General features: G+C 47.7%; 1 protein-coding gene across 1 annotated transcript in view; it reads right to left on the bottom strand.

The window, feature by feature from the left end:
- Window positions 1–4,068: 4,068 nt before the first annotated feature.
- The window catches only part of LOC311118724 (lysyl oxidase homolog 3B-like), a gene marked incomplete at its 5' end in the record, with an annotated part of 47,023 nt that continues 35,136 nt past the window's right edge, over window positions 4,069–15,955 (bottom strand). Inside the window, 4 exons of the mRNA XM_084193506.1 lie at window positions 4,069–5,493; window positions 5,688–5,799; window positions 5,949–6,085; window positions 7,870–7,985. Of these exons, the coding sequence (XP_084049632.1) occupies window positions 5,420–5,493; window positions 5,688–5,799; window positions 5,949–6,085; window positions 7,870–7,985 (439 nt within the window). The remainder of the gene's footprint in view (window positions 5,494–5,687; window positions 5,800–5,948; window positions 6,086–7,869; window positions 7,986–15,955) is intronic.

Below are 15,955 nucleotides of genomic sequence, written 5' to 3'. Positions count from 1 at the left end.
TTGAAATGTAGCAGGTTGAGGAGAATAAACTGCTTGGTGTAACCCTGGATTGTAAACTTATGGTCAAAATATTTTATATTTTAGTCATTTTAGCAGACGCTCTTATCCAGAGCGACTTACAGATAGTGAGTGCATACATTTTATTTATTTATTTCATACTGGCCTCCCGTGTGAAGCGAACCCACAATCCTGGCGTTGCAAACGCCATGCTCTACCAACTGATGCAAACAGTAGCTAAGATGGGGAGAAGTCTGTCCATAATAAAGTGCTACTCTGCCTTCTTAACAGCACTATCAACAAGGCAGGTCCTACAGGCCCTAGTTTTGTCGCACCTGGACTACTGTTCAGTCATGTGGTCAGGTACCACAAAGAGGGACTTAGGGAAAACTACAATTGGCCCAGAACAGGGCAGCACGGCTGGCCCTTAAATGCACACGTAGAGCATGTCAGAGACTGACTTCATCACTACTTGTATTTGTGAGAAGTGTTGACATTTTGAATGCACCGAGCTGTCTGTTTAAACTACTAGCACACAGCTCAGACACCCATGCATACCCCACAAGACATGCCACCAGAGGTCTCTTCACAGTCCCCAAGTCCAGAACAGACTATGGGAGGCGCACAGTACTACATAGAGCCATGACTACACAGAACTCTATTCCACATCAAGTAACTCACTCAAGCCGTAAAATCAGATTTAAAAACGGATACAAATACACCTTATGCAACAGAGGGAACTGTGAAGAGTCACACACACAGGTACAAACGCACATAACATACACACGTACACCTGGATGGTGTGTTTAAGTACAATAGTGGCCTGAGGGCACACACCTAATGTATTGTGAAATCTGTTGTAAAATGTATTTTAATGTTTTAAAATGGCATTATAATGTACACTGCTCAAAAAAATAAAGGGAACACTAAAATAACACATCCTAGATCTGAATGAATGAAATTATCTCATTAAATATTTTTTTCTTTACATAGTTGAATGTGCTGACAACAAAATCACACAAAAATTATCAATGGAAATCAAATTGATCAACCCATGGAGGTCTGGATTTGGAGTCACCCTCAAAATTAAAGTGGAAAACCACACTACAGGCTGATCCAACTTTAATGTAATGTCCTTAAAACAAGTCAAAATGAGGCTCAGTAGTGTGTGTGGCCTCCACGTGCCTGTATGACCTCCCTACAACGCCTGGGCATGCTCCTGATGAGGTGGCGGATGGTCTCCTGAGGGATCTCCTCCCAGACCTGGACTAAAGCATCCGCCAACTCCTGGACAGTCTGTGGTGCAACGTGGCGTTGGTGGATGGAGCGAGACATGATGTCCCAGATGTGCTCAATTGGATTCAGGTCTAGGGAACGGGCGGGCCAGTCCATAGCATCAATGCCTTCCTCTTGCAGGAACTGCTGACACACTCCAGCCACATGAGGTCTAGCATTGTCTTGCATTAGGAGGAACCCAGGGCCAACCGCACCAGCATATGGTCTCAACAAGGGGTCTGAGGATCTCATCTCGGTACCTAATGGCAGTCAGGCTACCTCTGGCGAGCACATGGAGGGCTGTGCGGGCCCCCAAAGAAATGCCACCCCACACCATGACTGACTCACCGCCAAACCGGTCATGCTGGAGGATGTTGCAGGCAGCAGAACGTTCTCCACGGCGTCTCCAGACTCTGTCACGTCTGTCACATGTGCTCAGTGTGAACCTGCTTTCATCTGTGAAGAGCACAGGGCGCCAGTGGCGAATTTGCCAATCTTGGTGTTCTCTGGCAAATGCCAAACGTCCTGTACGGTGTTGGGCTGTAAGCACAACCCCCACCGGTGGACGTCGGGCCCTCATACCACCCTCATGGAGTCTGTTTCTGACCGTTTGAGCAGACACATGCACATTTGTGGCCTGCTGGAGGTCATTTTGCAGGGCTCTGGCAGTGCTCCTCCTGCTCCTCCTGCTCCTCCTTGCACAAAGGCAGAGGTAGCAGTCCTGCTGCTGGGTTGTTGCCCTCCTACGGCCTTCTCCACGTCTCCTGATGTACTGGCCTGTCTCCTGGTAGCGCCTCCATGCTCTGGACACTACACTGACAGACACAGCAAACCTTCTTGCCACAGCTCGCATTGATGTGCCATCCTGGATGAGCTGCACTACCTGAACCACTTGTGTGGGTTGTAGACTCCGTCTCATGCTACCACTAGAGTGAAAGCACCGCCAGCATTCAAAAGTGACCAAAACATCAGCCAGGAAGCATAGGAACTGAGAAGTGGTCTGTGGTCACCACCTGCAAAACCAGTCCTTTATTGGGGGTGTCTTGCTAATTGCCTATAATTTCCACCTGTTGTCTATTCCATTTGCACAACAGCATGTGACATTTATTGTCAATCCGTGTTGCTTCCTAAGTGGACAGTTTGATTTCACAGAAGTGTGACTGACTTGGAGTTACATTGTGTTGTTTAAGTGTTCCCTTTATTTTTTTGAGCAGTGTATATTACTGCCTTAAATTTTGCTGGACCCCAGTTGTAATACTGGGTGGTTTTAAAGGCTCAGGTTGGGTTGTAATACTGGGTGGTTTTAAAGGCTCAGGTTGGGTTGTAATACTGGGTGGTTTTAAAGGCTCAGGTTGGGTTGTAATACTGGGTGGTTTTAAAGGCTCAGGTTGAGTTGTAATACTGGGTGGTTTTAAAGGCTCAGGTTGGGTTGTAATACTGGGTGGTTTTAAAGGCTCAGGTTGGGTTGTAATACTGGGTGGTTTTAAAGGCTCAGGTTGGGTTGTAATACTGGGTGGTTTTAAAGGCTCAGGTTGGGTTGTAATACTGGGTGGTTTTAAAGGCTCGTGTGTCCAAGCAATCCAAACTACACTGAGCAAAAATATAAACAACATGCAACAACTTCAAAGATTGAAATAAATTCATTAGGCCCTTATCTAGGGATTCATTAGGCCCTTATCTAGGGATTCATTAGGCCCTTATCTAGGGATTTCACATGACTGGGAATACAGATATCATTAGGCCCTTATCTAGGGATTTCAAATGACTGGAAATACAGATATGCATCTGTTGGTCACAGATACCTTTAAAAAACAGGTAGGGGCTTGGATCAGAAAACCAGTCAGTATCTGGTGTGACCACCATTTGCCTCATGCAGTGCGACATCTCCTTCGCATAGAGTTGATCAGGCTGTTGACTGTGGCCTGTGGAATGTTGTCCCACTCCTCTTCAATGGCTGTGCGAAGTTGCTGGATATTGTCGGGAACTGGAACATGCTGTCATACACGTCGATCCAGAGCATCCCAAACATGCTCAATGGGTGACATGTCTGGTGAGTATGCAGGCCATGGAAGAACTGGGACATTTTCAGCTTCCAGGAATTGTGTACAGATCCTTGCGACATGGGGCTGTGCATTATCATGCTGAAACTTGAGGTGATGGTGTAAGTAAGCATTTCACTGTAATGTCTGCACCTGTTGTATACGGCGCATGTGGCCAATAAAATTGTATTTAATTTTATTTGGTGGCGGATGAATGGCACGACAATGGGCCTCAGGATCTCGTCATGGTATCTCTTTGCATTCAAATTGCCATCAATAAAATACAATTGTGTTCGTTGTCCGTAGCTTATGCCTGCCCATACCATAACACCACCGCCACCATGGAGCACTCTGTTCACAATGTTGACACGGTTTCTGACAGTTTGTGCAGAAAGTCTTCGGTTGTGCAAACCCACAGTTTCAAATTCTTTAAAACGATGTTGTAGGCGGCTTATGGTAGAGAATTCTCTGATAACAGCTCTGGTGGACATTTTTGAAGTCAGCATGCCAATTGCACACTCTCTCAACTTAAAACATCTGTGGGATTGTGTTGTGTGATAAACTGCACCTTTTATAGTGGCCTTTTATTGTCCCCAGCACAAGGTGCACCTGTGTAATGATCATGCTGTTTAATCAACTTGAAAAGCCACACCTGTCAGGTGAATGGATTATCTTGGCAAAGGAGAAACGCTCACTAACAGGGATGTAAACACATTTGTTAACAACATTTTAGAGAAATAAGCATTTTGTGCGTGTGGAACATTTCTGGGATCTTTTATTTCAGCTCATGAAACATGGGACCAACACTTTACATGTTGCGTTTATATTTCTGTTTAGTATATATCCTCATAGGAGATCCAAACAACCCCAAATCATAAGAGAGTTACACCAATAGATGAGCACCGTGTTAAAAACACAATCATGCAGAATGACAAACTGATGGTTTTGGAGCAGGGGTCTTCAACTCTTACCCTAGGGTCCGGAGTATTACTAGTTTTCTGTTGTACCTGATGATTCATTGCACCCACCTGGTGCCCCCAGGTCTAAATCAGTCCCTGATTAGAGGAGGAACAATGAAAAAACGCAGTGGAACTGGCTTCAAGGTCCAGATTTGAATTTGAAGACTTTAGAATATATTTGCTCTAAACAGATCTTTGAGAACTCCATGGAGATGCTACAACAGGATGGTTCCCTGTGACGCCTCAGGTCATTATGAACACGGCTTGTAGCAGAACAAGGACTGGCGTTTTCTCCTGAGGTGTATTCATTAGTGCACAGCATAGCAAAAAAAAAAAAACGTTTTGCAACGAAACCAAGAGCTTATATTGGACAAATAGGTCAGTCCCTGTTTTGTTTGCTTCTGTTTGGTTCCTAGTGAATACACCTCTGGATCACCGTTCAAAACTACAGACTGGACAAAAAAATACAAACTTTAATTCATAACTTTAACAAAACATTCATGAATAGGTTGCACGTCAGACATCAATCAGTCACACATTATTTAAGACTAGTGTGATATCCTTCATGACTTGTGTTCTTCTGTCACAAAATGTAGCATAATATACTCACATTTGAATAAAAATCTGAAATAAGTTTGTTTAAAAAAAAAAAATATTAGAGCACTAAGTATTCAAGTACAAAAACACTGACACACACCAACACACCATATGACATCACAATATAACATGGCTCCTTCAGTCAAGGCCTGGATTCAATCTGATCGGCGGTAGATCAGTAGATCATGACGCGCTTGACATGTTAAAGGTAATCTGAGCTGATTTATGAAGCGTTTACCGTGAACGCGGTCTCTGTAAACGCGGAAACATTGCCTTTTAAAAGGTGCATTAGCCGACAAAAATGCGTTTGGATTGAATCCTGGTCTTAAGACCACTGCTGCTGCCCTGTGGGATGTTGCTTGTGATTTAATGATGTTGGTTGTGATCGGTTGGTTGGTTTGTGATTTGATAATGAATTGGGTTTCTGATAGGTAGATAGGTGATGGAGGGGTTGGTGATTGGTTGTCCCATTGTTGAACACGGTTAGACGCATCAAGCCCCGCTCTTTGGTTTGTACATGGGTCTGATGAGATTTGTGTGTTGCTAGGCAGATTATGAGATCTGGTTGTTGAGCTGTCCTGGGTATTTCTCAAACTTCCTCTCTGCCTCCTCGCTGAAGGCATCACCTGTAGGGGCAACCAACAGTCAGAGACAGAAAGCCATGGAAGAGTCTGGAACAAAACTAAGGTTATGTCTGAAAATGGCAGCATATTCCCTACAGAGGACCCTTTTCAGACTGGAGATCAATAAAACATGTTAGTTAACTTAAGTCCATGGACTGTTTTTCAAATGACAAATCTCAGGGGGTGCAGCTTCTCACCCATGTGACAGTTGTGAAGCCAGATCCGGTGGCCGTCGTATTTGCAGTTGCATTTCATGGCGTTGTTGGTGAAGTCACTCTCTGCCACTTCAAAGTTTGGATTGATCACAATCTGAAATGATGGAACATCAAACACAACTTACATTTGTAGTTTGCCATATTTCAAAATGTCATGCAGTTACACATTTTGGAAGTTATATGTCTGATTCAGGGCCTCCCCGGGATTTTTTTAACAGCCTCGAAAAGGAAATGGTAGTTCACCTGTAGGATGTAGTTTCCTGGTTTTATGTCGGTGATGTCGATCCACTGGCAGTCGATGTCATGGCGATACAGGTCCCAACACCCCACGGTGATGCCCTGCTCTCCGAAATTAGCACACTCATACCTCTTAGAGATACCTGGAGAACACAGATACACTCATACCTCTTAGAGATAACCGGAGAACACAGATACTCACTCATACCTCTTAGAGATACCTGGAGAACACAGATTACAACAGTTAGACTCTTAACCAAAAATACTATATTCTCCAAAACCAGATACAGAATGTTTCACTTGGATTTGGATAAGATATCCCTCTTAAGGATCGGACCCTTTTTTTCAATTTTCGCCTAAAATGACATACCCAAATCTAACTGCCTGTAGCTCAGGACCTGAAGCAAGGATATGCATATTCTTGATACCATTTGAAAGGAAACACTTTGAGGTTTGTGGAAATGTGAAATTAATGTAGGAGAATATAACACATTAGATCTGGTAAAAGATAATACAAACAAAAAAACAGGCGTTTTCTATTTTGTTTTTGTTCCATCATCTTTGAAATGCAAGAGAAAGGCCAAAATATAATATTGCAGTTTAAGCGCAATTTAGATTTTGGCCACTAGATGGCAGCAGTGTGTGTGCAGAGTTTCAGATTGATCCAGTGAAGCATTGCAATACTGGACTATTTTGTATCAAGTCTGCCCAAATGTGCCGAATTGGTCAATTGATACATTTTCAAGTACATAACTATAGAGAACATACAAAAATGATATGGTAATAATAAATGTACGTTTACACACTCCCAGGAATGTCATACATGATGGATCATTAGCTTATACACTAACTTTCACACATCTAGATGGCCGGGCGGGGTGGGTGTGGAGCCGGAGACAGCAGGGGTTCAAACTGTAGAACCCAGTTCCTACATTTTAATATATAAATTGATTTTATCAAACAAAACTATGCTTCATTTTATCTCTGGGACCCTTAGGATGACAAATCAGAGCAAGATTACTGAATGTAAGTCCATTATTTACCTTCAGAGGTGAATGTATCAAACCGGTTGCCGTGATACATTTGTTGTGCACTCTCCTCAAAACAACAGCATGGTCTTTTTTCACTGTAATCTACTACAAGACCATGGCGCTTGCCTACGGAGCTGTGAGGGGAACGGCACCTCCGTACCTTCAGGCTCTGATCAGTCCCTACACCCAAACGAGGGCAATGCGTTCATCCACCTCTGGCCTGCTGGCTCCCCTACCTCTACAGAAGCACAGTTCCCGCTCAGCCCAGTCAAAGCTATTCGCTGCTCTGGCACCCCAATGGTGGAACAAGCTCCCCCACGACGCCAGGACAGCGGAGTCACTGACCACCTTCCGGAGACACTTGAAACCCTACCTCTTTAAGGAATACCTGGAATAGTATAAAATCAATCCTTCTACACCCCCCTCCCCCACCCCCCCCATTAAAAAAATTATAATAATAATAAATAAAAAAGTAGGGTGGCTATCATAAGTTGAATGCACCAATTTGTAAGTTGCTGTGGATAAGAGCGTCTGCTAAATGACGTAAATGTAATAGCTACTGTAAAGTGCACAGTGCAGTTAGATTAACAGGAAGTTAAGCTTTCTGCCCATATAAGACATGTCTATGTCCTGGAAAGTTTACTGTTACTTACAACAGTCATGCTAATCACATTAGCGCACGTTAGCTCAACCGTCCCATATACGGGACACCAATCCCGTAGAGGTTAACACCCAAATAAAGGCTATATTTGATTGGCTGACCATCTAGTAAAGGCTGTTTTGATTGGATGGCACTCCAATAGACCCTGTTCTGATTGGGTGGACCACAGTAGACTGTTCCGATTGGCTGGCCCTCCAGTAAATCCTGTTCTGATTGGTTTGCCTCCCAGACTCACCCTCGTGACACTCTGTGTCCTCCAGACAGAAGGAAGCCTTGTGTCCCTCAGCCACCTTGGTCCCGTTGGACGACAGCAGGTCGTAGTGGGTGAATATGTCCATGCTGTGGTAGTGCCTGCATGGGGAGTCCAACAATAGTTAAAACATCTGATGTGTAACATCAACTCTTATTTTATATTCTGTGCTGTGAATGACACAACGTTTACTTGATCAACCTAGACTATAGAACAGATTCATAGGACCCATCTTCCTGCTTGTTCCAGCAAACTTAGCTTCTGACTTATTTCCTAAACCTGGTCAATACTAAACATCATATTAAGGTGTGGGACATTCATTCAACAAGAAATAACTAACAGGTCTATTACGCTCCAGCAGCTAGAATTTGTCCGTCCACAATTATCCCGTGGGAACATGGCGGCCCTCAATACCAGACAACAGAAAGAGCTGGCCGCTACTATACGAGAGACTGTTCTTGAGGAGACTGTTCTTGACTTCTGCTCACGAACTGTTCGGGCAGGAGAAGCTGGGTCCCGTACCACTGATTAACACTCCGCAGCGGCTCTCGCTGTATGATTGTACGGATTCACAGCTTTGAAGTCAAGTGGCTAATTGTTCGCCTTGCAGCGGAATCCGGGGGCCTGACCTATGCAGGGAAGAGGATCAGCATCTACCCAGACTTGAGTGCTGAAACAGAGGGAGATCAGCATCTACCCAGACCTGAGTGCTGAAACAGAGGGAGATCAGCATCTACCCAGACCTGAGTGCTGAAACAGAGGGAGATCAGCATCTACCCAGACCTGAGTGCTGAAACAGAGGGAGATCAGCATCTACCCAGACCTGAGTGCTGAAACAGAGGGAGATCAGCATCTACCCAGACCTGAGTGCTGAAACAGAGGGAGATCAGCATCTACCCAGACCTGAGTGCTGAAACAGAGGGAGATCAGCATCTACCCAGACCTGAGTGCTGAAACAGAGGGAGATCAGCATCTACCCAGACCTGAGTGCTGAAACAGAGGGAGATCAGCATCTACCCAGACCTGAGTGCTGAAACAGAGGGAGATCAGCATCTACCCAGACCTGAGTGCTGAAACAGAGGGAGATCAGGATCTATCCAGACCTGAGTGCTGAAACAGAGGGAGATCAGCATCTACCCAGACCTGAGTGCTGAACTGATGAAACAGAGGGAGATCAGCATCTACCCAGACCTGAGTGCTGAACTGCTGAAACAGAGGGAGATCAGCATCTACCCAGACCGGAGTGCTGAACTGCTGAAACAGAGGGAGATCAGCATCTACCCAGACCTGAGTGCTGAACTGCTGAAACAGAGGGAGATCAGCATCTACCCAGACCTGAGTGCTGAAACAGAGGGAGATCAGCATCTACCCAGACCTGAGTGCTGAAACAGAGGGAGATCAGCATCTACCCAGACCTGAGTGCTGAAACAGAGGGAGATCAGCATCTACCCAGACCTGAGTGCTGAAACAGAGGGAGATCAGCATCTACCCAGACCTGAGTGCTGAAACAGAGGGAGATCAGCATCTACCCAGACCTGAGTGCTGAAACAGAGGGAGATCAGCATCTACCCAGACCTGAGTGCTGAAACAGAGGGAGATCAGCATCTACCCAGACCTGAGTGCTGAAACAGAGGGAGATCAGGATCTATCCAGACCTGAGTGCTGAAACAGAGGGAGATCAGCATCTACCCAGACCTGAGTGCTGAACTGATGAAACAGAGGGAGATCAGCATCTACCCAGACCTGAGTGCTGAACTGCTGAAACAGAGGGAGATCAGCATCTACCCAGACCTGAGTGCTGAACTGCTGAAACAGAGGGAGATCAGCATCTACCCAGACCTGAGTGCTGAACTGCTGAAACAGAGGGAGATCAGCATCTACCCAGACCTGAGTGCTGAAACAGAGGGAGATCAGGATCTATCCAGACCTGAGTGCTGAAACAGAGGGAGATCAGCATCTACCCAGACCTGAGTGCTGAACTGATGAAACAGAGGGAGATCAGCATCTACCCAGACCTGAGTGCTGAACTGCTGAAACAGAGGGAGATCAGCATCTACCCAGACCTGAGTGCTGAACTGCTGAAACAGAGGGAGATCAGCATCTACCCAGACCTGAGTGCTGAACTGCTGAAACAGAGGGAGATCAGCATCTACCCAGACCTGAGTGCTGAACTGCTGAAACAGAGGGAGATCAGCATCTACCCAGACCTGAGTGCTGAAACAGAGGGAGATCAGCATCTACCCAGACCTGAGTGCTGAACTGCTGAAACAGAGGGAGATCAGCATCTACCCAGACCTGAGTGCTGAAACAGAGGGAGATCAGCATCTACCCAGACCTGAGTGCTGAAACAGAGGGAGATCAGCATCTACCCAGACCTGAGTGCTGAACTGCTGAAACAGAGGGAGATCAGCATCTACCCAGACCTGAGTGCTGAACTGCTGAAACAGAGGGAGATCAGCATCTACCCAGACCTGAGTGCTGAAACAGAGGGAGATCAGCATCTACCCAGACCTGAGTGCTGAAACAGAGGGAGATCAGTATCTACCCAGACCTGAGTGCTGAAACAGAGGGAGATCAGCATCTACCCAGACCTGAGTGCTGAACTGCTGAAACAGAGGGAGATCAGCATCTACCCAGACCTGAGTGCTGAAACAGAGGGAGATCAGCATCTACCCAGACCTGAGTGCTGAAACAGAGGGAGATCAGCATCTACCCAGACCTGAGTGCTGAAACAGAGGGAGATCAGCATCTACCCAGACCTGAGTGCTGAACTGCTGAAACAGAGGGAGATCAGCATCTACCCAGACCTGAGTGCTGAACTGCTGAAACAGAGGGAGATCAGCATCTACCCAGACCTGAGTGCTGAAACAGAGGGAGATCAGCATCTACCCAGACCTGAGTGCTGAACTGCTGAAACAGAGGGAGATCAGCATCTACCCAGACCTGAGTGCTGAAACAGAGGGAGATCAGCATCTACCCAGACCTGAGTGCTGAACTGCTGAAACAGAGGGAGATCAGCATCTAACCAGACCTGAGCGCTGAAACAGAGGGAGATCAGCATCTACCCAGACCTGAGTGCTGAACTGCTGAAACAGAGGGAGATCAGCATCTACCCAGACCTGAGTGCTGAAACAGAGGGAGATCAGCATCTACCCAGACCTGAGTGCTGAACTGCTGAAACAAAGGGAGATCAGGATCTATCCAGACCTGAGTGCTGAAACAGAGGGAGATCAGCATCTACCCAGACCTGAGTGCTGAAACAGAGGGAGATCAGCATCTACCCAGACCTGAGTGCTGAAACAGAGGGAGATCAGCATCTACCCAGACCTGAGTGCTGAAACAGAGGGAGATCAGCATCTACCCAGACCTGAGTGCTGAAACAGAGGGAGATCAGCATCTACCCAGACCTGAGTGCTGAACTGCTGAAACAGAGGGAGATCAGCATCTACCCAGACCTGAGTGCTGAAACAGAGGGAGATCAGCATCTACCCAGACCTGAGTGCTGAACTGCTGAAACAGAGGGAGATCAGCATCTACCCAGACCTGAGTGCTGAAACAGAGGGAGATCAGCATCTACCCAGACCTGAGTGCTGAACTGCTGAAACAGAGGGAGATCAGCATCTACCCAGACCTGAGTGCTGAAACAGAGGGAGATCAGCATCTACCCAGACCTGAGTGCTGAACTGCTGAAACAGAGGGAGATCAGCATCTAACCAGACCTGAGCGCTGAAACAGAGGGAGTTCAGCATCTACCCAGACCTGAGTGCTGAACTGCTGAAACAGAGGGAGATCAGCATCTACCCAGACCTGAGTGCTGAAACAGAGGGAGATCAGCATCTACCCAGACCTGAGTGCTGAACTGCTGAAACAGAGGGAGATCAGCATCTACCCAGACCTGAGTGCTGAAACAGAGGGAGATCAGGATCTATCCAGACCTGAGTGCTGAAACAGAGGGAGATCAGCATCTACCCAGACCTGAGTGCTGAACTGATGAAACAGAGGGAGATCAGCATCTAAGAGCGTCTGCTAAATGACGTTAATGTGCCCTTGAGCAAGGCACTTAACCCTAATTGCTCCTGTAAGTCGCTCTGGTTAAGAGCGACTGCTAAATGACTAAAATGTAAAATGTAAAAAAATGTACCCAGACCTGAGTGCTGAACTGCTGAAACAGAGGGAGATCAGCATCTACCCAGACCTGAGTGCTGAACTGCTGAAACAGAGGGAGATCAGCATCTACCCAGACCTGAGTGCTGAACTGCTGAAACAGAGGGAGATCAGCATCTACCCAGACCTGAGTGCTGAAACAGAGGGAGATCAGCATCTACCCAGACCTGAGTGCTGAACTGCTGAAACAGAGGGAGATCAGCATCTACCCAGACCTGAGTGCTGAAACAGAGGGAGATCAGCATCTACCCAGACCTGAGTGCTGAACTGCTGAAACAGAGGGAGATCAGCATCTACACAGACCTGACTGCTGAAACAGAGGGAGATCAGCATCTACCCAGACCTGAGTGCTGAAACAGAGGGAGATCAGCATCTACCCAGACCTGAGTGCTGAACTGCTGAAACAGAGGGAGATCAGCATCTACCCAGACCTGAGTGCTGAACTGCTGAAACAGAGGGAGATCAGCATCTACCCAGACCTGAGTGCTGAAACAGAGGGAGATCAGCATCTACCCAGACCTGAGTGCTGAAACAGAGGGAGATCAGTATCTACCCAGACCTGAGTGCTGAAACAGAGGGAGATCAGCATCTACCCAGACCTGAGTGCTGAACTGCTGAAACAGAGGGAGATCAGCATCTACCCAGACCTGAGTGCTGAAACAGAGGGAGATCAGCATCTACCCAGACCTGAGTGCTGAAACAGAGGGAGATCAGCATCTACCCAGACCTGAGTGCTGAAACAGAGGGAGATCAGCATCTACCCAGACCTGAGTGCTGAACTGCTGAAACAGAGGGAGATCAGCATCTACCCAGACATGAGTGCTGAACTGCTGAAACAGAGGGAGATCAGCATCTACCCAGACCTGAGTGCTGAAACAGAGGGAGATCAGCATCTACCCAGACCTGAGTGCTGAACTGCTGAAACAGAGGGAGATCAGCATCTACCCAGACCTGAGTGCTGAACTGCTGAAACAGAGGGAGATCAGCATCTACCCAGACCTGAGTGCTGAAACAGAGGGAGATCAGCATCTACCCAGACCTGAGTGCTGAACTGCTGAAACAGAGGGAGATCAGCATCTAACCAGACCTGAGCGCTGAAACAGAGGGAGATCAGCATCTACCCAGACCTGAGTGCTGAACTGCTGAAACAGAGGGAGATCAGCATCTACCCCGACCTGAGTGCTGAAACAGAGGGAGATCAGCATCTACCCAGACCTGAGTGCTGAACTGCTGAAACAGAGGGAGATCAGGATCTATCCAGACCTGAGTGCTGAAACAGAGGGAGATCAGCATCTACCCAGACCTGAGTGCTGAAACAGAGGGAGATCAGCATCTACCCAGACCTGAGTGCTGAAACAGAGGGAGATCAGCATCTACCCAGACCTGAGTGCTGAACTGCTGAAACAGAGGGAGATCAGCATCTACCCAGACCTGAGTGCTGAAACAGAGGGAGATCAGCATCTACCCAGACCTGAGTGCTGAACTGCTGAAACAGAGGGAGATCAGCATCTACCCAGACCTGAGTGCTGAAACAGAGGGAGATCAGCATCTACCCAGACCTGAGTTCTGAACTGCTGAAACAGAGGGAGATCAGCATCTACCCAGACCTGAGTGCTGAAACAGAGGGAGATCAGCATCTACCCAGACCTGAGTGCTGAACTGCTGAAACAGAGGGAGATCAGCATCTAACCAGACCTGAGCGCTGAAACAGAGGGAGATCAGCATCTACCCAGACCTGAGTGCTGAACTGCTGAAACAGAGGGAGATCAGCATCTACCAAGACCTGAGTGCTGAAACAGAGGGAGATCAGCATCTACCCAGACCTGAGTGCTGAACTGCTGAAACAGAGGGAGATCAGGATCTATCCAGACCTGAGTGCTGAAACAGAGGGAGATCAGCATCTACCCAGACCTGAGTGCTGAAACAGAGGGAGATCAGCATCTACCCAGACCTGAGTGCTGAAACAGAGGGAGATCAGCATCTACCCAGACCTGAGTGCTGAACTGATGAAACAGAGGGAGATCAGCATCTACCCAGACCTGAGTGCTGAAACAGAGGGAGATCAGCATCTACCCAGACCTGAGTGCTGAAACAGAGGGAGATCAGCATCTACCCAGACCTGAGTGCTGAACTGCTGAAACAGAGGGAGATCAGCATCTACCCAGACCTGAGTGCTGAACTGCTGAAACAGAGGGAGATCAGCATCTACCCAGACCTGAGTGCTGAAACAGAGGGAGATCAGCATCTACCCAGACCTGAGTGCTGAACTGCTGAAACAGAGGGAGATCAGCATCTACCCAGACCTGAGTGCTGAAACAGAGGGAGATCAGCATCTACCCAGACCTGAGTGCTGAACTGCTGAAACAGAGGGAGATCAGCATCTACCCAGACCTGAGTGCTGAAACAGAGGGAGATCAGCATCTACCCAGATCTGAGTGCTGAACTGCTGAAACAGAGGGAGATCAGCATCTACCCAGACCTGAGTGCTGAAACAGAGGGAGATCAGCATCTACCCAGACCTGAGTGCTGAAACAGAGGGAGATCAGCATCTACCCAGACCTGAGTGCTGAAACAGAGGGAGATCAGCATCTACCCAGACCTGAGTGCTGAACTGCTGAAACAGAGGGAGATCAGCATCTACCCAGACCTGAGTGCTGAACTGCTGAAACAGAGGGAGATCAGCATCTACCCAGACCTGAGTGCTGAACTGCTGAAACAGAGGGAGATCAGCATCTACCCAGACCTGAGTGCTGAAACAGAGGGAGATCAGCATCTACCCAGACCTGAGTGCTGAACTGCTGAAACAGAGGGAGATCAGCATCTACCCAGACCTGAGTGCTGAAACAGAGGGAGATCAGCATCTACCCAGATCTGAGTGCTGAACTGCTGAAACAGAGGGAGATCAGCATCTACCCAGACCTGAGTGCTGAAACAGAGGGAGATCAGCATCTACCCAGACCTGAGTGCTGAAACAGAGGGAGATCAGCATCTACCCAGACCTGAGTGCTGAACTGCTGAAACAGAGGGAGATCAGCATCTACCCAGACCTGAGTGCTGAACTGCTGAAACAGAGGGAGATCAGCATCTACCCAGACCTGAGTGCTGAAACAGAGGGAGATCAGCATCTACCCAGACCTGAGTGCTGAACTGCTGAAACAGAGGGAGATCAGCATCTACCCAGACCTGAGTGCTGAAACAGAGGGAGATCAGCATCTACCCAGACCTGAGTGCTGAACTGCTGAAACAGAGGGAGATCAGCATCTAACCAGACCTGAGCGCTGAAACAGAGGGAGATCAGCATCTACCCAGACCTGAGTGCTGAACTGCTGAAACAGAGGGAGATCAGCATCTACCAAGACCTGAGTGCTGAAACAGAGGGAGATCAGCATCTACCCAGACCTGAGTGCTGAACTGCTGAAACAGAGGGAGATCAGGATCTATCCAGACCTGAGTGCTGAAACAGAGGGAGATCAGCATCTACCCAGACCTGAGTGCTGAAACAGAGGGAGATCAGCATCTACCCAGACCTGAGTGCTGAAACAGAGGGAGATCAGCATCTACCCAGACCTGAGTGCTGAACTGCTGAAACAGAGGGAGATCAGGATCTGTCCAGACCTGAGTGCTGAAACAGAGGGAGATCAGCATCTACCCAGACCTGAGTGCTGAAACAGAGGGAGATCAGCATCTACCCAGACCTGAGTGCTGAAACAGAGGGAGATCAGCATCTACCCAGACCTGAGTGCTGAACTGCTGAAACAGAGGGAGATCAGCATCTACCCAGACCTGAGTGCTGAACTGATGAAACAGAGGGAGATCAGCATCTACCCAGACCTGAGTGCTGAAACAGAGGGAGATCAGCATCTACCCAGACCTGAGTGCTGAAACAGAGGGAGATCAGCATCTACCC

The sequence above is a fragment of the Coregonus lavaretus genome (genome assembly GCF_964263955.1).
Source record: "Coregonus lavaretus genome assembly, contig: HAP1_SCAFFOLD_1410, whole genome shotgun sequence".
NCBI classification, from domain to species: domain Eukaryota; kingdom Metazoa; phylum Chordata; class Actinopteri; order Salmoniformes; family Salmonidae; genus Coregonus; species Coregonus lavaretus.
Note: the sequence above shows the minus strand (reverse complement) of the source record. Positions and strands in the feature narration are given on the sequence as shown.